Source organism: Musca domestica, unplaced genomic scaffold, assembly GCF_030504385.1.
Source record: "Musca domestica strain aabys unplaced genomic scaffold, Musca_domestica.polishedcontigs.V.1.1 36, whole genome shotgun sequence".
Taxonomy (NCBI): domain Eukaryota; kingdom Metazoa; phylum Arthropoda; class Insecta; order Diptera; family Muscidae; genus Musca; species Musca domestica.
Window position 1 is genome coordinate 4,030,639 of NW_026712318.1, and position 21,633 is coordinate 4,052,271.

Consider the following 21,633-nt stretch of genomic DNA (forward strand, 5'->3'; position numbering starts at 1 on the left):
CCCCTCAATATTTCTATCAACACAAAATCTGTAATAAGGATGGAAGAGATCCAAAGATTTCTTCTAGTACCTCCCCCACTTCGGGTTCAAGATTTTGAAAAACAAAACTCCCAAAGAAAGCGAAATAAGCAGACAACTCTCCTCAAATTTCACACATCCAAACATTTTTGCTAACAGAAGATCTGTTGTGAAGATGATATACATCTGCGAAACCCTTCTGGTACCTAACCCACAAAGAGTCACTATTGTCCATACTTTCATATGTCATAACTTGCGAAATAAGTAAGTGATTCTTAACAATTTGTTAAATCTAAATATTTCTCTCAAACCGGGACCTGAGATCGATATGGAATTTATGATTTCGCACAAAATTGGATATAAACGTTTGATTTTCTTATAATTTTCCCCTTACCAATTTTTTTATCTGCATTAGATGAATTGTCGACAATATATTGCACCTCACGCACATTTTAACATTTTCTCAAAATTATGTATTATAGTCCAAGCATGGCATATTTATTTAGATCCGATACGAAATGGACAATATTGGGCAATTTATAAGGAACCTACTTCATAGAGCGTCAACAATTTGAATAATCCTAACAGAAGTCAAAATTTAGTTAAATAATCGAACATTGGCTGAGGGTATACATTTGTCGGCAAAACCGACTGATACTTTTGAACTTGTTTTTTTAATATATTTCACCACTAGCACAAAATTATCAATATAGGTTGGTAAAGCGTCTTTGTAAACATACCCCTGATTTTGAAGATACCCCATATTTTCTAGTCAAAATTACAACTGATTTAAAATATATCTATAATTTTATTTATCTCAGCCAAAAAGACGTCTAAAAAATTTGTTAAAAATTAAAAGACCATCTAAAACAATGAGAACCTAAATCTCTCTCCCCATCCCATATGATTTCTAAAAGTATCATTTTAACAATTTCCCCCACTTTAAAATGACACAAAATTCCTTCAAAGTCTGCAGTTTAATCCGATTAAAATCTGCCGAAGGGAGAAAAAATGAAATCAAATAGATTTAGTAGCAATGCACATAGTTTCATACACACAAATCTATCGAAATATATATTTATATACCAGGATTGTCCCAAATATAAAAACAACTACAACAACACCACGACAACACTTAAATTTAACCCCAAAGAAATCAAAAGAAAAAAACAAAACGAAACAAAATCAAAAATGCGCTTGTGTTTTTTTTTTTTTGGTGTTGTGTGTTCTTGGCGTTCTTATGATGCAACCTTTAAATGGGATATTGCATCAGCAGAAATAGAAAATAAAACAGAAAAATAAAAATTGACAAACGATTTGTGTAATACAGCATTCGGTCGGATTAAAATGATAGCGAGGGAAGCTGTATCAAGATTGTGTAGTTTTGGTAAAAAAAAAATTACGCCATAACATCTTTGAAGAAAGTTGTGCAATTTAAAGAAAACCATCGAAGCCTTTTTAATTTGATGAAAGCTGTGATTATTATTTTTTTCTCTTCGTGACGAGATACCAGATAAATCTTTGGATAAATATTCTTTGGATAAATATATGTTTTGAAACAAATTGATTTATATGGGAAAAGGACCAGTAAAGGCGAACTGATACATATCACATATTCATGTGAGTCTCAAAGTTGGTAGAAACATTGAATAGAATACTGAATATTGTTTTTTTTTTTTTTTTTAGCAGATCTATTAGTTTTCAATAATTTGTCCTAATTTGTACTAAGTTTCGAATAAGTCGAGTACTATATTCATTTTATATAGGATAAGAAGGTTATATATTTTTTTTTAAATGTTCTACTTTTGTAAGGGACCAAAGCCTGATATAAAATCGAGTGGTGCGAAGTTTGTTTTGCTTCCAGAGAGCGAGTGGTCGAGTATTATCAATTTTTTGCACTCAGTCATATGGCTGAAGAGGCTATATTTTGAATATGCCTTTCTACCTGTGCGCAAGATAACTCTCGAAGAAAACATCAAATTTACTCCAAACTTGTTATATCGTAATATTTTTACCGAACATAGATCGAGTTCAGAAATGGACAATACCGGTCCTACGTTTCTTTTACATCCCCCAACAAAGGTATATGTTTTGACCGGAAATGGTTCTTGTATCGATGTCCGATTTACAGTGAATTCGGGTTAAAATTGTGCCCAAAACACCCAAAAAAACTTTAAACCTTATGTGACGGTTATACCAAAAGTCCTTCATTTAGTTCGAACATCGCCAAGTCGACATATAATTGCATGCTGATCAAGAAATATATACCTTGAGGAGTTTTAAATGTATATTTCGAGGGGTTACAAATGAAATGGCAAAAATTTATATAATACAATGTTGGAGCCTATAAAATCGTGCCTACCCTATTATTTCGATGGCACGCAAATTAGGACGGTTTGGTCTCGTTTTGGTGTGGGAATAAAATTCTCTCAAAATCGAACCAATTCCATTCTTGCTTAGTTCTCTTTTAGTTTTCTTGATTATTCTACAATCGTTTGATACGGCCAAAAATCGTCGAAATAACGGTTTTAGACCCTAGGTCTCTTTGGACCAAATCCGTTTCAGGACATTTGGAGTCGATCTAGTGATGTCCGTCCGTCCGTCCGTCCGCCCGTCGGTCTGTCTGGCTGGCTGGTGCGCATGATAACTCTCGAAGGGAGTATCCGATTTGGTCCAAACTTGGTACATCGTAATATTATTGTCAAACTTAGGTCGAGTTCGGAGATGGACAATATGGGTCCACTCCTTCTGGTACCTCCCACACAAAATGTCAAAATTTTTAAAGAATTTTTTTTTTTTTGCCAAGAAACAAGACGGATAATGCGATTTTGCTTAAACTTTGCGAATCCTAATATTTTCATCAGTGCTAGGTCGGGTGCGAAAATGGACAATGTCGATCCACTCCATAAGCAATGCCAATGTGGAGTTAACACAAATGTTCGCTAAAAAAAAAAACGATAACAAAATTTTATATTTAAAAACAATGGGATAAAAATCAGGGTAAAACGGAACTACGTGATGGCTAACTTTAGGAAGATGAGGATATTGAATATAAAAAACCCACAAAAAAATTAATGAAAAAAATCGCAATAGTTTTTATAAGTCCCATCTAACGTATAGGAACTACTAGGGAATGGAAAATGAAGCTTGTTTATGTTTTTTTGTTAGTCCATCCTAATGACAACTTATCACATTTTGGTATTCTCAGCAATCACGTGACATTGTATTGTGTTTGTTTCGAAAATGTTTGGCATTTGTCAATAGCTTCTCGTTTTTTGGCAAAACAAAATTTTTGCTGTTTGTTCTAATTAATGGCGCCTTAGATTCAGTTATTTCTGCAGCTGTCTTTACTTTGGCCGTATTTCAAACAAATCTCAACAAGGAATGGTTGACAACAATTTGAGGGTGTTTTGTTGTTTTTTTTTTTTTTTTTTTTCAGAGATTATATTAACTGACCTACTTAGTGGAATAGAAAAATACATATGAGTACAAATTTATATTTAAATATATGCATGGATGTGGGTCAAATCCGCTTCGCAATGAGTCGTTTAGAAGGAAAATATGGGATAAGTAATATTTATGTAAGGCATAAATAAATATAGAGTTGGCGTTGAAACTAAAATAAAATATTGGTTTTAGGCAGAAAATGCAAAAAAAAAAAAAAAAAAATAAAATAAAAAAAATTATGGATCTCAGAACCAACCATATATCCAGGTTTTATGGTTACAAAACAAAAAAAAAAAAACATTCCAAATTTCATTCAAAACAAAAACATTCCAAATGTCAAAAGAGGAATTATTCTAGATCGAATTTCAAACAGAGTCTCTGAACAAAGGAAGTGTGTATAAATAATATGTACCATAGAAAATATCCTAAATTTCGGTTTATAAACAAGTTAAAAGGTATCAGTCGGTTTTGTCGGCAGATATATGCCCTCAGCCAATGTTCGATTATTTATAGGATTATAAATACGTGATATACGTGCCAGGTTTGGACTGTATTGGTTATTTTCTTCTCTTTATATGTGATATTTTTTTGAAAAAGTAAAATGTGCGTGAGGTACCAGATATAGTCGACCGAAGTATTCCATTTTCATACTTCATCTAATACAGATAAAAATATTGGTATGGGCAGAATTCGAACATTTATATCCAATTTTATGCGACATCATAAATTCCATATTCATCTCAGGCTTCTGGTTGAGAGAAATATTTAGATATAACAAGTTCTTTGAGCTTTTTGTTTTTCAAAATCTTGATACCAGAAGAAATGGTCCGACCTCTACCATCTTTATAACAAATCTTGTGTTGATGTAAATATTGAGCTGTATCAAGTCTGAATGGAATCGGATGTTAATTTCGCGTTTTATGAGCTTCATAAATGTTCAAAATTTTGAGCCTTTGTGGGGGAGGTACAGGGTTGCCCATATTTGACGGACCTTTGGGCCCTTTGGGTCCATTCCAATCGACGAGGCTTGTCCGCAGGTAACATTCTTTGCGTCAATTGAATTTTGTACGGGAACAAATGCAAATCAATGCGAATAATCCGTTGTAAAGTGGACCGAGTCATGCCCAACTGCTGCGAACGGCGTTTTTGGGATGTTCTTGGGGACCTCTCAACACTGGCTCGTACGGCAGCGATATTCTCTGCCGATCGCCTTGGTCGACTTTTATATGGCCTCTTCGGATTAGAAAGAATCTTACCAGTCGAAAATTTTTCGTATAAACTCTTAATGGTGTTCTTAGAAGGCGCACTTCTCACATTTTTTAATGTTTTAAAAGCACGTTGAGTTTTCACAATTGACTTCTTCTGTTGAATGTAAATTTCAACTATTTCATGGTAAAAATCTGCTTGGACTGACGCTTCAAACGCGGTATGTCATTAAGCGATGTGACATCTCTGTCAAAAGTTATGGCGTTGCCAGATGGGTCCGTCGAATATGGGCAGCCCTGTACTAGAAGGAGTGAAACGATTAATTTCATTTTCACACCAGAAAATCGGTTCATAAAAATATTGTAATGTGTGTAATCTGATGATGATCGCACTCTTACATCACATTTTATAAAAGTTATAATCATTCACTGTACAAAATACTTTGTACATACTTTTGAGTGCGATTGAGGCGCTGGGAAAATGTAGCAATAAAAAATAAATGTTCTAAAATTAAATATTTCCCAGCCGCCATAAAACATCACATGTGAACAATTCGGTGATCTTGTGCGCTGACGCATACGATAATGTGTCAGATAATAAAGGTTATGACCCACACGCACAGATATCGATGCGTTCAGTAGATGCACAAGACCACTAGAATGAAATTACAAGCAGCCCTGCAATGTTCTCCATTCAATATTAGAATAGATAAGAACAATTGTGTGGCTGCGACTAGGTTAAGTTAGATTAGTTTCAGTAGTACGTAAGGAACATGAATTTAAAATAAAAACAGAATTGAATCTACAGCCAAACCGTTCGGTTGGTTTTCTTTTCTCATTCATTCACAGTAAAATCTGGGAGGAGGTACATGATGGAGTGAACCGATATTGTCCATTTTCGCACCTAACCTAGCACTGATGTAATTATTAGAATTTCCAAAGTCGGAGAAAAAACTGATTGTCCTTTCCCTTTCTGTGCAGTAAAATATTTATTTTTATTTTTAAATTTCGACATTTGTGTGGGGGAGATACCAGAAGGACTTAACCGATATTGCCCATCTTCGAACTCGATCTAAGTTTAATAATAATATTACGATGTACCAAGTTTGGACCAAATCGGATACTCCCTTCGAGAATTATCGTGTGCATCAACCAGACAGACAGAGGGGTGTAGATCGACTCCAAATATCCTGAAACGGATTTGGTCCAAAGAGACCTAGGGTCTAAAACCGTTATTTCGATGAGGCACTTTTTGCCGTATCAAATTGTATATACCCTCTGTAGCCATATGGCCGAAGGTATTAAACAATTCTTTTTTGTTTTTTGGGCCATATCGGTCCACGTTTTCCCATATAACTATATAACTATATTTCGCATTTTGATGATTTTAGCGACATTATTCGCCGGAATCGTTTCAATTCTCATATCAGCAAGTCCAGGTCTTCGTCTAGCCCCCATATAACGGTTTTATTTTGAGCGGTATTTTTCGTCATTTTTTTGAATGTTTTCAATATTTCCTAATATCTGGCATGAAGGTATGATTTAGCCTTAACCATTCCTTGTGGTATTCCTAATCTGGTACATAGTGCCCTATTTTCTTTAAATTTGGCATATCTATATTTCTGCTCATATTATATCCTGTTCGAAGATAGAGAACGGCGAACGCTAAAATAAATTTTGCAAAATTAATTTATATCGTAAATGGCGGATTTCAAGATTTATCCCAAAACTTTCCATTCGCTAATGGTCTATGTAAGACGAGAAATGTAACAGGTATCAGTCCAACAAATTTTGAATATTTTAGTCGAAAACATTAAACTTTATTTTACTTCACTGTAGTAAAATTCCTTACTTACTTGGCCTTAGCTCGCAGGTCTTTCAACGTTACTATTCGATATGTAAATTTGTAGGTTTTCAATGAATATTTCTATATCGAGAATGCATCCGAAATGTGTGCCTGTGAGTTTTTGTTTGCGTATAACGCTTTTAGTCTTCTTTGTTTGTTTACTGTTTGTGAAACGTGCGACGTAACAGAAATAGAAATTGGCAAAAGGACAAAATTAAAAAAAAAGAAAATGTAGAGAAACAAACGCACACTCGCCAACTGTACTGATCTGATAAAAATCTAACAACAATCAAATCGTACTTTTACAGCTGCGTTAAAACTGTAAGCGTGTTGTGTGTGTGAGTGTGCCATTCGTAAATCAAAGAAAGGAAGACATTTTTTATGTTTGCTAAAATTTTTTTACATTTACATTTTAGAAAACGCTAAAAAATAATGAAATTAATTACAAACAAAAAATTGAAATAAATTATAATTTGAAGTTAATTTTTTACCTTCAGTCTTATGACTAAAGAGTGAAAATCACATGAAGTAGGACAGCCTTACTCATGCAAAAAAATAAATAAATAAATCGAGTTTATTCAATGCAACTCGAAAGTAAAACCCAATCTAAATTGAGATAATACCCACAGCCTTGCGTTACGATGGTTCAAACTGTTGATCCTTTATGTGTGGGTCTTAAGGAGTGGGCCAATAGTATCCATTTCTTATGAGACCTTAGACTGATATAAATTTTACAACGTGTAAGATTTCGACTATTTCTACTGTTTTCTTCACACTTTATGGAATACTAGCAGAACCCGGTGCGCTTCGCTACCCCTTTTGATTTTATATGCATTCAAAATTTTATTTACGAATATATGTTGGATAAAAAAAAAAAAAAAACAAATTTAAAAATGAAAAAAAAAAGATATATATATATATATATTGCACTACTTTAATGCGTTAATAAACAAAACCATTAGAAAAGTGGTGCTTCAAATACATGAAATTGGTCGAAAATATATATGGGTGCTATATCCAAATCTGAACCGATTTCAATATAATTTGACAAATTCATTTTTGCTCCCAATTTCGTTACTTATTTTAAATTTCATTAAAATTGGACATACATATCGTGTTTGGTGCACTAAATACATGAAATCGGCCGAAAATGTATATGGGAGCTATATCCAAATCTGAACCGATTTCAATATAAATTGATAAATTTATTTTCGCATCAAATCCCGATAAACATTCAAAATTTCATTGGAATCGAACATTCATATCGTGTTTGAGGCATCAAATGAACGAAATCGGTCGAAAATATATATGGAAGCTATATCCAAATCTGAACCGATTTCAATATAATTTGGCAAATTTATTTTTGTTCCAAATTCCGTTACGCATTCCAAATTTGGAGACTGTATCTGTAATCGATCAATATATATGTGCCTACAAAATCTAAATTTTTGGGAGGTACCTCCGATTCTGATGCTATATCTCCAGTTCCAAGTGTAATTTCAAAAATGTATATAGCCTATGTTACTTTCAGGCGATGTTGCAGTATACATGCAAATTTTCAGGAAGATCTGTTCAGCGGTTTTCGAGTCCATAAATTACAAACAAACAAACAAACATACAAACATTTTCCTCTTTTATAGATATAGAAGAAGAAGATGTGATATTTTTTCAAATCCTCAAATATTCGTGAGGTACAAACTTTTGCTAATAAAATATTTGGATGTATGAAATTTGAAGGGAATCGGGTGTTTACTTTCCATTTTGTGAGGAATATATTTATTCGAAATATTGACCTTTTGCGGGAGATAGTACCAGAAGCAGTGGACCGATCTATGCCATCTTCACACCAGATCTTGGGTTAGTAAAAATATTGTGATGTGTGAAATTTGAAGACAATCGGACCCTAATGTCACATTTAATTCGAGTTATAATTATTGAAAATTTTGACCCGTTGTGGGGGAGGTACCAGAGCGAGAGGACCGATATATACCATCTTCACACTAGATATTTTTCGAATAAAAACATTGGGTTGAATGAAATTTTAAGACAATCGGTCCCATATTTCGAATTTTGTAAGAGTTATAATTATACAAAATTTCGACCGCTTATATGGGAGGTACATGATGGAGTGGGCCCATATGGTCCATTTTCACACCTGACATAGCACAAACACAATTATTGGGATTTGCAATATCTGCACAAAGTTTGATGCTCCCTTCGTGTTTTATAAGAAAAATTATTTTTGCGAAAATTTTGACTTCTTTGGTAGAGGTACCTGAAAGAATTTACCGATATTGCTCACGTTGAATAGGGGTAACAGCCTCTCTACTTAGATTGCTTAAGGCCTTATTGTAGAAGACCATTGGATCTTCTTTGTAAAGACCATTAGGGGTTTTCATAAAAGTCTTCTCATAGAAAGGCCAGTTAGTCTAGTCTTTAAATATGTGCTCATTAGCTCTTAACATAGAGGTTCGTCCTTGGACCAAATTAATTAACTTTGTTAAATTTTGTCTCAATCGAATAAGAATCTTAAAGAGGTGTTTGATATATTGGAGAAGTTTCTGAGGTTCACCTTAAATAAAATTCCTTTAAGCGTTCTTCGTTAGAAAGTGATTCTTTGCGAGATCTTCTATAGGTCATTTAAGACTTCTTTAAATATAAAGTATCTAAGATTTTTTATACAAATAGAAGACATTTTAGGGTTTCGAGAGATCTTCAATCTATTGAAGACCGCCGATATTCCTTATACAGATAGAAGTCCTTTTTTAGGCCTCCTATAGATATAATACCTTTGAAGCGTTTTCTGTAAATAGAAGTCCTCTATGAAATATTCAAAAATTAAAGAGACTTGAACGTTGTCTACTTATAAGTGATCCTGGAGAAGTCCTTGGATATATGGCGTTTCTGGACATTTTCTACACACAGAAACATAAACTCTTAGGAGGACTTCTATAGATAGAAGGTCCTTCATAAAAATAAGTCCTTCGTGAGGTCTTTCAAAAATAGAAAATCTTCGCAAGACCTTTTACAAAAAGGACTCCATCAGTGATCTTCAATCGATAGGAAAATGTATCTATAGATGAGGACATGTCGAAGTTCTGCTGTAGAATAATTTTCTTAAAACTTTTCTATGCATTGAAGTCTTTCTGTAAATAAAGAAGCTTAAAAATATATTCTGCTAATGGGAGACTTTAAAAAATTACTCTAAAGATAGACACCCCTTAATAGGTTTTCAAGAGATAAATGGCACTTAAGACATCTTTCGCAAATGCAGGACTTTTATGCGATTTTTTCGTAGAATATTCTTTTAATACATTCTCATATAAGTATTATTTACAAAATTTTATATATATATTTTTTTTTATAAAAAACGAAAATTCCGGTTTTTTAACCTTTGTTTACCTTTGTAATATATCTATCGGGACCTACTGCTTATTCAAGACAAATCTTTGTAATTTTCAATTTCATACTGATATTTTTCTTTCTTTCTTTCACAGAGTCTACGCACGGCGTGGACGGGCCTGCATCGTGGCGTTTAACGCTCGATCAGGATCTTATTGACACGCTCAAGGGCAGTTTCCCCAGTTGGTTTCAGCAGACGTCGACAGGTGCCATTGGCACAACAACGGTTGTCGGTAACAGCAGCGGTAGCTGCAGTAGTGCCGCCACCAAACTTTTGACCACCACAGCCAATCACATAAATCGCACGAAGACATATAACTACAACAACAATACCATTACCATCAACAGCAATTATCGCCGTAACCATCACAGCTATCACTATCCGAGTATCCTCAACAATACCAATAAGAATAGCACCAGCAACAACCACGTGAATAAAATTCTCAACGGCAATAACATCAACGGTCTTACCATTACCACGACCACCGCTACATCGAACGCCAACCGCAACAACATCACACCCAACGGCAGCATAAATCTGCTGAATAATACAATTTGTGTGACCCCCATCACGATTGATACGAGCGGCGGTTATTTGCATACCTCGTCGTCATCCACGGGTCATCATAATTTTCTTAGCAACCAAAATACACTCCATTTGCATCAGTTGAACGGGACCAGTCTGCTAGCCAACGCCTGTTCTTCCCTGTCATCTTCGTCAGCATCGCCAGCATCAAGTGTGACCTCTAACTGTTCGGGTAATTCACATTCAACGATCTCATCGAAAAATTCCCAAAGCTCCACAAGCCACCAACGCCAACAACAGCAGCAGCATCAGCAACAAGTAGTAGTGGTGGGAGGAAATAGCGCAGGAGTAGTAGTAGCAGCAACAAACAACGTTAGTGGTTGTGTTAGTCAAACTATTTCCAACTCTAAGCCACCAATTTTGATAAACAAATCCAACCATTCATCATCATCTTCCAGTTCATCGTCGTCTTCGTCGTCGTCCTCATCGTCATCCTCTTCGTCCTGCTCGTCGTCATCCTCCACGTCCCGCTCATCTTTGTCTTCGTCAGCAGCCAGCAAATCGAAGGCATCTGTCTCTACCGCAGTCTCAACGAAAAAATCCTCAAATCCTCCAATAAAGACACCGAAAATCTCCAACAACACCTCCACACTTGCCAAATCGTTGCCAAGCACCAGCATAACCGTGACAACAACAACAGCAGCAGGTGCAACCGTCAATAGTGTCACTCTGAAACCCATAACCACAGTATCGACACCGACACCAACTCCTGTGGCACCACCCCTACCCGCCCACATACCCAGCGCTGTGGGAGCGACAACAATTACCCGTGTAATTCCAAAATCACCATCATTGCATAGCCTCAGTGGTGGTTCGTTACTTGCAACATTCTCATCACCCGGTTCGGCAACAACGTTCGAACTTATATCGGATTCTTCGTGCAACGGCCTATTGAACGCCACCCATCTCAGTGGCAAGGCAGCCTTTGAGCAGACATTTCAAGACGTCATATTATTACAGGAAGCCTACGACGATATGTCAGAGGGTAAGTTGGCGAACACACTTAGAGGTGTAGTGGAATTCTATTAATTTAAGCACTTGTGTGTGTGTGTGTGTGTGGTTTTTGTCTTTGCAGGCGAACAACGTTTAAATGCATCATTTCTGGGAGGAGGCATCAGCAGCAGTGATGACGCCACAAATTCCGATTTTTATGATCCACGGCAATCGCCGCCCAAGGCAATTGTCGATTCCAGTCCCCTGCAGCCACAAATGGATAAAAACAAAGAATGTAAGTTTTCACATGAATTCCCAAGCTAAGGTGAAGTAGAGGTCGAGGGTAATTTTGAAGCGTATAAAGGACACCAGGACATAAAAAAGCAATTGGTGTTCTCATAGGTCCTCTCACAAAATAACATAGATATTTTAACAGAAAACTAGAAGGCCTTTCGCATAAAAGACCAGTAGGTCATCTTCCCTTAAAAGACAAGACGGAGACTAGTTGGTTTTCTCTTCGAGGCCAATATGTCTTTTCATAGAAGACAAGTAGGTATTCTCATAGAAAAGAGATGTGTCTTCTCATAGAAGATAAGTTCTCGCAATAGAAGACAACTATGTCTTCTCATCGAAGACCTGTCTTCTTGTCATAGAAGACCAGAAGGTCTTCTTTTTCTCTTAGAAGATCGGGCCATTTGTCGTAGAAGACCAAAAGGTATTCTAGAAAAGATCTGTAGGTCTTCTCATAGGGGACAAGAAGGGCCACAAAACCTTTTTCTTATAATTTTTTTCCAAAGAAGACCACATTGTTTTCTGCCAAAGAAGACCCTCAGATCTTCTTCCCATTGAAGTCTCGAAGGCCTTCTCCCAATAGAAGATGAGATCTTCTTCTGATAGACCAGATGGCTTTTATCATGGAAAACCAGGTGTTTTCAAAGAAGATTAAAAGGTCTTCCTCTTGTTGAAGACCACAAGGGTTTCTTCACATAAAAGACCGGAAGGTCTTATTCCCCTAGAAGACCAGAAGGTCATTTTCTCATAAACGACGAGAAGGTCTTTTCATAATTGACGAGAAAGTATCCTCATAGAAGGCGATAGAAGACTAGAAGGCCTTCTCATAGAAAACGAGAATATGTTTTCATAGAAGACGAAAGGAGAAGAACCAGAAGGTCTTCTCATGGAAGACCAGAAAATCAATAGCCGACCAGAATATTAATTCTAAAATTCGCGCCTTGAACCCGAAGATCCTTAAAAAATCCACATCTAAAAACTCAAAAGATCCATTAAGAATGTATGTTAAGAACTACGCCTAAGACTCCAGAATTCATTTAAAAATTCATTTGAAAATCCACTTCTAAAGACTTCAAAAGATCCTTTAAAATCCTTCATGCCAAAAGATCTCAGAAGATTCTTTAAAAATCCACGCCTAAAGACCTTAGAAGATTCTATGAGAACTAATTTAAAAATCCATGCCAAAAGACCACAGAATATCATTTAAAAATACATTTGAAAATCCACTTCCAAAGACCTCAAAGTATCCTTTAAGAACCCTTGTAAAAACAAATGTCAAAAAATCTCAGAAGATCCTTTAAAAATTAGCTTAGAAATCCACGCCTAAAGACCTCAGAAGATCCTTTAAAAATTAGCTTAGAAATCCACGCCTAAAGACCTCAGAAGATCCTTTAAAAATTAGCTTAGAAATCCACGCCTAAAGACCTCAGAAGATCCTTTAAAAATTAGCTTAGAAATCCACGCCTAAAGACCTCAGAAGATCCTTTAAAAATTAGCTTAGAAATCCACGCCTAAAGACCTCAGAAGATCCTTTAAAAATTAGCTTAGAAATCCACGCCTAAAGACCTCAGAAGATCCTTTAAAAATTAGCTTAGAAATCCACGCCTAAAGACCTCAGAAGATCCTTTAAAAATTAGCTTAGAAATCCACGCCTAAAGACCTCAGAAGATCCTTTAAAAATTAGCTTAGAAATCCACGCCTAAAGACCTCAGAAGATCCTTTAAAAATTAGCTTAGAAATCCACGCCTAAAGACCTCAGAAGATCCTTTAAAAATTAGCTTAGAAATCCACGCCTAAAGACCTCAGAAGATCCTTTAAAAATTAGCTTAGAAATCCACGCCTAAAGACCTCAGAAGATCCTTTAAAAATTAGCTTAGAAATCCACGCCTAAACCCCTGAGAAAATTCTTTGAAAATTCATTTAAAAATCCACGACTAAAGGCCTCAGAAGATGTTTTGAAAAGTCATTTAAAAATCCACGCCTAAAGGCCTCAGAAGATCCTTTGAAAATTCATTTAAAAATCCACACTCAAAGACCTCAGAAAATTCTTTGAAAATTCATTTAAAATCCACGACTAAAGGCCTCAGAAGATGTTTTGGAAAGTCATTTAAAAATCCACGACTAAATACCTCAGGAAATCCTTTGAAAATTCATTTAAAAATCCACGACTAAATACCTCAGGAAATCCTTTGAAAATTTATTTAAAAATCTACGCCTAAAGACATCAGAAGATCCCTTAAAGTTTTATTTAAAAATCTACGCCTAAAGACCTCAGCAGATCCTTTGAAAATTGTTTTAAAAATCCACGCCTAAAGACCTCAGAAGATCCTTTGAAAATTCATTTAAAAATCCACGTCTAAACACCTCAGAAGATCTTTTGAAAATTTATTTAAAAATCCACGCCTAAAGACCTCAGAAGATCCTTTGAAAATTCATTTAAAATCCACGCCTAAAGACCTCAGAAGATCCTTTGAAAATTCATTTAAAAATTCACGTCTAAAGACCTCAGAAGATCCTTAAAAAATTCGCTTAAAAACCCACGCCAAAAGACCTCAGAAGATCCTTTAAAAATTAGCTTAGAAATCCACGCCTAAAGGCCTCAGAAGATCCTTTAAAAATTAGCTTAGAAATCCACGCCTAAAGGCCTCAGAAGATCTTTTGAAAATTCATATAAAAATCCACGCCTAAAGCCTCAGAAGATCTTTTGAAAATTCATTTAAAAATCCAGGCCTAAAGGCCTCAGAAGATCTTTTGAAAATTCATATAAAAATCCACGCCTAAAGGCCTTAGAAGATCTTTTGAAAATTCATTTAAAAATCCAGGCCTAAAGGTCTCAGAAGATCTTTTGAAAATTCATATAAAAATCCGCGTCTAAATACCTCAGGAAATCCTTTGAAAATTCATTTAAAAATCCGCGTCTAAATACTTAAGGAAATCCTTTGAAAATTCAATTAATCCACGCCTAAATACCTCAGGAAATCCTTTGAAAATTCATTTAAAATCCACGCCTAAATACCTCAGGAAATCCTTTGAAACTCATTTAAAAATCCACGCCTAAAGACCTCAGAAGATCCTTTGAAAATTAATTTAAAAATCCACGCCTAAAGACCTCAGAAGATCCTTTGAAAATTAATTTAAAAATCCACGACTAAATACCTCAGGAAATCCTTTGAAAATTCATTTAAAAATCCACGCCTAAAGACCTCAGAAGATCCTTTAAAAATTAGCTTAGAAATCCACGCCTAAAGACCTCAGAAGATCCTTTAAAAATTAGCTTAGAAATCCACGCCTAAAGACCTCAGAAGATCCTTTAAAAATTAGCTTAGAAATCCACGCCTAAAGACCTCAGAAGATCCTTTAAAAATTAGCTTAGAAATCCACGGTGTTAAAGGCCTCAGGAGATCCTTTGAAAATTCATTTAAAAATCTACGCCTAAAGGCCTCAGGAGATCCTTTAAAAATTTATTTAAAAATCCACGTCTAAAGGCCTCAGGAAATCCTTTGAAAATTCATTAAAAATCCGCGCCTAAATACCAAAGGAAATCTTTTGAAAATTCATTTAAAATCCACGCCTAAAGACTAGAAGATCCCTTGAAAATTAATGTAAAAATCCACGCCTAAAGGCCTCAGAAGATCTTTTGGAAATTCATTTAAAATTCCACGCCTAAAGGCCTCAGAAGATCCTTTAAAACTCCAAGGAATGCATATCTTCTACGTCGGTGCTAGTGCCCCTTTTAAGTTTTATCATTTTTGTAGCCTTTTAGAGATCCTCTTAAAATTCATTTCCTCAAATATCTTTCCTCAAATGATACGACAAAACTAAATTTTCATAGAATTCCTAATTTCAATTTTGAGTTATTGGGAAACTTTCTTTTTTCCATCATCATCTTCATCATTATCTTCTGCTTAGAGTTTCGTTTTTACTAGCGTAGAGAAGAAACATGCCTTTGGTGTCTGAGTTCTTCCGGTATATCGATGCTATTCGAACTTCTTCATCTGTATCCGTTCCCTTGTTGATTTCCTTCCTTGTATCACTATGCTTTATGTCCCTTGCCATTTTGGGTCTAATTGAATATGATATGGGAGTGTGTGTGTTCACTGAAGTATTTGGGGGACATTTAGGTTGTTAGTTTTGTTGCTCTCCATTACCAATTGTAATTAGTAACAAATATAAGCTATATAAGTTATACAAAATCAAATGTTCGGAAATGTCCGGTTTGACATTCGACTGAAGACTTCGAAGAAGAAAAAAAACAAGCAAACAAATCAGACTTGGCATGTTTTGAAGGGTCATTTTTGTGAATAAATCGGATGATGGTATCTAATATTTTTTTCATAGAAAATAGTTGACTTCAATACTGAGTTCTCTCTCTCTCTCTCCGCCGCACAACATTTTGATTACAGGAAACTTGAGAACATATTTCGCAACAATGGCTAGGAAAAACTACATCAGACTTACACTAAAATATATTGTACATGGCTTCGTTTCGTTTTGTTTTTCTTTTTGCTGCTACTCTGTTTGCTTTATGGTTGGCTAAAACTAAGAGCATTGTTTGCTCGAGTCCTTCAAGTTCCTTATCATGATCCTTGATATAGACATTTAACAAAATGCTGAACATGGTCTTACGACTTTCAGCTACAAGACTTTCGTTTCCGTTCAATTTTGTTTATCTACTCTTGTTTATCATTGTTTCGGATATTTCCTTTTGTGTGTGTATGTGTATGTGTGTGGTGTTCACTCATCTGTGTGTGTGTGTGTGTTTGTATTAGTTCTTATCAAGTTGATACATTCTTAAACAAGTACAAAAGCAACCAAATCCTTAGCAGTTTTTTGTGAGCTGTTCCTTATGGTTTAGTAAAGTTTATTATAAGTCAACATACACAGACACACACATACACATCCTGGCACACTATGAAATCCGAAATATCGTCGAAAGCAAGAATGGGGAATGTGAAAATACAAGGTCAACAATTAAATCATTTCGTTTGTTTAATTCTGAAATAAACGTCCAATTAAGAGATACATCATCTATCGATATCAGATAATCTACTGACTTCTTGGCACATTCAACAAATGCGAGGTGCAGGGGGTGAATACAGATGAGGATTTTTAAATTGATTTTTTCGGTGGAAATTTTTAATTCAGGAGAATAAATTATTTCTTCAGAATCCTTCTTTCTTTTCTTTCTTTCTTTGGGGTCTTTGGCGTGGACTTTTAATGAATTTTTAAAAAATCTTGGCGTGGTTTTTACTTGGATTTTCAAAGGATCTTCTGAGGTCATTAGGCGTGTTTTTCTAAATGAATTTTTAAAGGATCCCCTGAGGTCCTCATGCGTGGATTTTTTAATGAATTGTCAAAGGATATTCTGGGGTTTTTAGACATGGATTTTTAAATAGATTTTGGAGGATCTTCTGAGTTTTTTGGGCGTGGTTTTTTAAATGAATTTTCAATGGATTTCCTGAGGTCTTTAAGCATGGATTTTTTAATGAATTTTCAAAGGATCTCCAGATGTCTTTAGGCGTGGATTTTTTTTCAAAGGATCTTCCGAGGTCTTTAGGCGTGGATTTTTAAATCAATTCTTAAAGGATCTTCTGAGGTCTTTAGGCGTGGATTTTTAAATGAATTTTTAAAGGATATTCTACAGTTCTTAGTCGTGGATTTTTTAATTAATTTTTAAAGGATATTCTACAGTCCTTAGGCGTGGATTTTTTAATAATTTTTTAGAGGATCTGATGAGGCCATTAGGCGTGGATTTTTAAATCAATTTTTAAAAGATCTTCTACTGTATTTAGGCGTGTCTTTAGACGTAGTTTTTAGATGAATTTTCAAAGGACATTCTGAGGTCCTTAGGCGTGGTTTCTAAATGCATTTTTAAAGGTGAGGTTTTTAGGTGTGGATTATTTTAATGAACTTTTTAACGATCTTAATTTTAGAGGATCTTCTGAGGTCTTCAGACGCGGATTTTTAAATAATTTTCAAAGGATTTCCTGAGGTATTTAGGCGTGGGTTTTTAAATGAATTTTCAAAGGATCTTCTGAGGCCATTAGGCGTGGATTTTTAAAGGAATTTTAAAGGATCTGCTGAGGCCATAGGCGTGGATTTTTAAAGGAATTTTAAAGGATCTGCTGAGGCCATAGGCGTGGATTTTTAAAGGAATTTTAAAGGATCTGCTGAGGCCATAGGCGTGGATTTCTAAAGGAATTTTAAAGGATTGGCGTGGATTTTAAAGGAATTTTAAAGGATCTGCTGAGGCTATAGGCGTGGATTTTTAAAGGAATTTTAAAGGATCTGCTGAGGCCATAGGCGTGGATTTTTAAAGGAATTTTAAAGGATCTGCTGAGGCCATAGGCGTGGATTTTTAAAGGAATTTTAAAGGATCTGCTGAGGCCATAGGCGTGGATTTTTAAAGGAATTTTAAAGGATCTGCTGAGGCCATAGGCGTTGATTTTTAAAGGAATTTTAAAGGATCTGCTGAGGCCATAGGCGTGGATTTTTAGAGGAATTTTAAAGGATCTGCTGAGGCCATAGGCGTGGATTTTTAAAGGAATTTTAAAGGATCTGCTGAGGCCATAGGCGTGGATTTTTAAAGGAATTTTAAAGGATCTGCTGAGGCTATAGGCGTGGATTTTTAAAGGAATTTTAAATGATCTGCTGAGGCCATAGGCGTGGATTTTTAAAGGAATTTTAAAGGATCTGCTGAGGCCATAGGCGTGGATTTTTAAAGGAATTTTAAAGGATCTGCTGAGGCCATAGGCGTGGATTTTTAAAGGAATTTTAAAGGATCTGCTGAGGCCATAGGCGTGGATTTTTAAAAGAATTTTAAAGGATCTGCTGAGGCCATAGGCGTGGATTTTTAAAGGAATTTTAAAGGATCTGCTGAGGCTATAGGCGTGGATTTTTAAAGGAATTTTAAAGGATCTGCTGAGGCCATAGGCGTGGATTTATAAAGGAATTTTAAAGGATCTGCTGAGGCCATAGGCGTGGATTTTTAAAGGAATTTTAAAGGATCTGCTGAGGCCATAGGCGTGGATTTTTAAAGGAATTTTCAAAGGATCTTCTGAGGCCATTAGGCGTGGATTTTTAAAAGGAATTTTAAAGGATCTGCTGAGGCCATTAGGCGTGGATTTTTAAATGAATTTTCAAAGGATCTTCTGAGGCCATTAGGCGTGGATTTTTAAATGAATTTTCAAAGGATCTTCTGAGGCCATTAGGCGTGGATTTTGAACGGAATTTTAAAGGATCTTCTGAGGCCATTAGGCGTGGATTTTGAACGGAATTTTAAAGGATCTGCTGAGGCCATTAGGCGTGGATTTTTAAATTAATTTTCAAAGGATCTTCTGAGGCCATTAGGCGTGGATTTTGAACGGAATTTTAAAGGATCTTCTGAGGCCATTAGGCGTGGATTTTGAACGGAATTTTAAAGGATCTGCTGAGGCCATTAGGCGTGGATTTTTAAATGAATTTTCAAAGGATCTTCTGAGGCCATTAGGCGTGGATTTTGAACGGAATTTTAAAGGATCTTCTGAGGCCATTAGGCGTGGATTTTGAACGGAATTTTAAAGGATCTTCTGAGGCCATTAGGCGTGGATTTTGAACGGAATTTTAAAGGATCTTCTGAGGCCATTAGGCGTGGATTTTGAACGGAATTTTAAAGGATCTTCTGAGGCCATTAGGCGTGGATTTTTAAAGGAATTCTCAAATAATGTCTGATTTTTTTAAAGGATCTGGATTTTTAAATGAATTTTTAAAGGATCTGGATTTTTAAATGAATTTTTAAAGGATCTGCTGAGACCATTAGGCGTGGATTTTTAAATGAATTCTCAAATAAACTTTAATTTTTTTAAAGGATCTGGATTTTAAATGAATTTTTAAAGGATCTGCTGAGGCCATTAGGCGTGGATTTTTAAATGAATTCTCAAATAAACTTTAATTTTTTTAAAGGATCTGGATTTTAAATTAATTTTTAAAGGATCTGCTGAAGCCATTAGGCGTGGATTTTTAAATGAATTCTCAAATAAACTTTAATTTTTTTTTAAAGGATCTGCATTTTTCAATGATTTTTAAAGGACATCGGACATCGTAATATTATTGAGGCCATTAGGTGTGAGGCCATAGGCGTGGATTTTTAAAGGAATTTTAAAGGATCTGCTGAGGCCATAGGCGTGGATTTTTAAAGGAATTTTAAAGGATCTGCTGAGGCTATAGGCGTGGATTTTTAAAGGAATTTTAAATGATCTGCTGAGGCCATAGGCGTGGATTTTTAAAGGAATTTTAAAGGATCTGCTGAGGCCATAGGCGTGGATTTTTAAAGGAATTTTAAAGGATCTGCTGAGGCCATAGGCGTGGATTTTTAAAGGAATTTTAAAGGATCTGCTGAGGCTATAGGCGTGGATTTTTAAAGGAATTTTAAAGGATCTGCTGAGGCCATAGGCGTGGATTTTTAAAGGAATTTTAAAGGATCTGCTGAGGCTATAGGCGTGGATTTTTAAAGGAATTTTAAAGGATCTGCTGAGGCCATAGGCGTGGATTTTTAAAGGAATTTTAAAGGATCTGCTGAGGCCATAGGCGTGGATTTTTAAAGGAATTTTAAAGGATCTGCTGAGGCCATAGGCGTGGATTTTTAAAGGAATTTTCAAAGGATCTTCTGAGGCCATTAGGCGTGGATTTTTAAAAGGAATTTTAAAGGATCTGCTGAGGCCATTAGGCGTGGATTTTTAAATGAATTTTCAAAGGATCTTCTGAGGCCATTAGGCGTGGATTTTTAAATGAATTTTCAAAGGATCTTCTGAGGCCATTAGGCGTGGATTTTGAACGGAATTTTAAAGGATCTTCTGAGGCCATTAGGCGTGGATTTTGAACGGAATTTTAAAGGATCTGCTGAGGCCATTAGGCGTGGATTTTTAAATGAATTTTCAAAGGATCTTCTGAGGCCATTAGGCGTGGATTTTGAACGGAATTTTAAAGGATCTTCTGAGGCCATTAGGCGTGGATTTTGAACGGAATTTTAAAGGATCTGCTGAGGCCATTAGGCGTGGATTTTTAAATGAATTTTCAAAGGATCTTCTGAGGCCATTAGGCGTGGATTTTGAACGGAATTTTAAAGGATCTTCTGAGGCCATTAGGCGTGGATTTTGAACGGAATTTTAAAGGATCTGCTGAGGCCATTAGGCGTGGATTTTGAACGGAATTTTAAAGGATCTTCTGAGGCCATTAGGCGTGGATTTTGAACGAAATTTTAAAGGATCTTCGGAGGCCATTAGGCGTGGATTTTTAAAGGAATTCTCAAATAATGTCTGATTTTTTTAAAGGATCTGGATTTTTAAATGAATTTTTAAAGGATCTGGATTTTTAAATGAATTTTTAAAGGATCTGCTGAGACCATTAGGCGTGGATTTTTAAATGAATTCTCAAATAAACTTTAATTTTTTTAAAGGATCTGGATTTTAAATGAATTTTTAAAGGATCTGCTGAGGCCATTAGGCGTGGATTTTTAAATGAATTCTCAAATAAACTTTAATTTTTTTAAAGGATCTGGATTTTAAATTAATTTTTAAAGGATCTGCTGAAGCCATTAGGCGTGGATTTTTAAATGAATTCTCAAATAAACTTTAATTTTTTTTTAAAGGATCTGCATTTTTCAATGATTTTTAAAGGACATCGGACATCGTAATATTATTGAGGCCATTAGGTGTGGATTTTTATACCATCAGTCATATGGCTAGAGAGGGTATCTATCATTTGATACGGCCAAAACGTGCCTCACCAAAAAGAACAGTTTTAGACCCTAAGTCTCTTTGAACCAAATCCGTTTCAGGACATTTGGAGTCGATTTAGCGATGTCCGTCCTTCTGTCCGTCTGTCTGGCTGGTGCGTTCGATAACTCTCGAAGGGGGTTCGATTTCATC

At 35.5% G+C, this 21,633-nt stretch overlaps 1 protein-coding gene across 2 annotated transcripts in view; it reads left to right on the forward strand.

Moving 5' to 3' along the window:
• Positions 1-21,633, forward strand: part of LOC101894533 (serine-rich adhesin for platelets) — a 199,399-nt gene that overhangs the window by 138,045 nt on the left and 39,721 nt on the right. For both annotated transcript variants that reach the window (XM_059125926.1, XM_005178445.4), the window contains 2 exons: positions 10,014-11,489; positions 11,580-11,732. In XM_059125926.1, the coding sequence (XP_058981909.1) occupies positions 10,014-11,489; positions 11,580-11,732 (1,629 nt within the window). The remainder of the gene's footprint in view (positions 1-10,013; positions 11,490-11,579; positions 11,733-21,633) is intronic.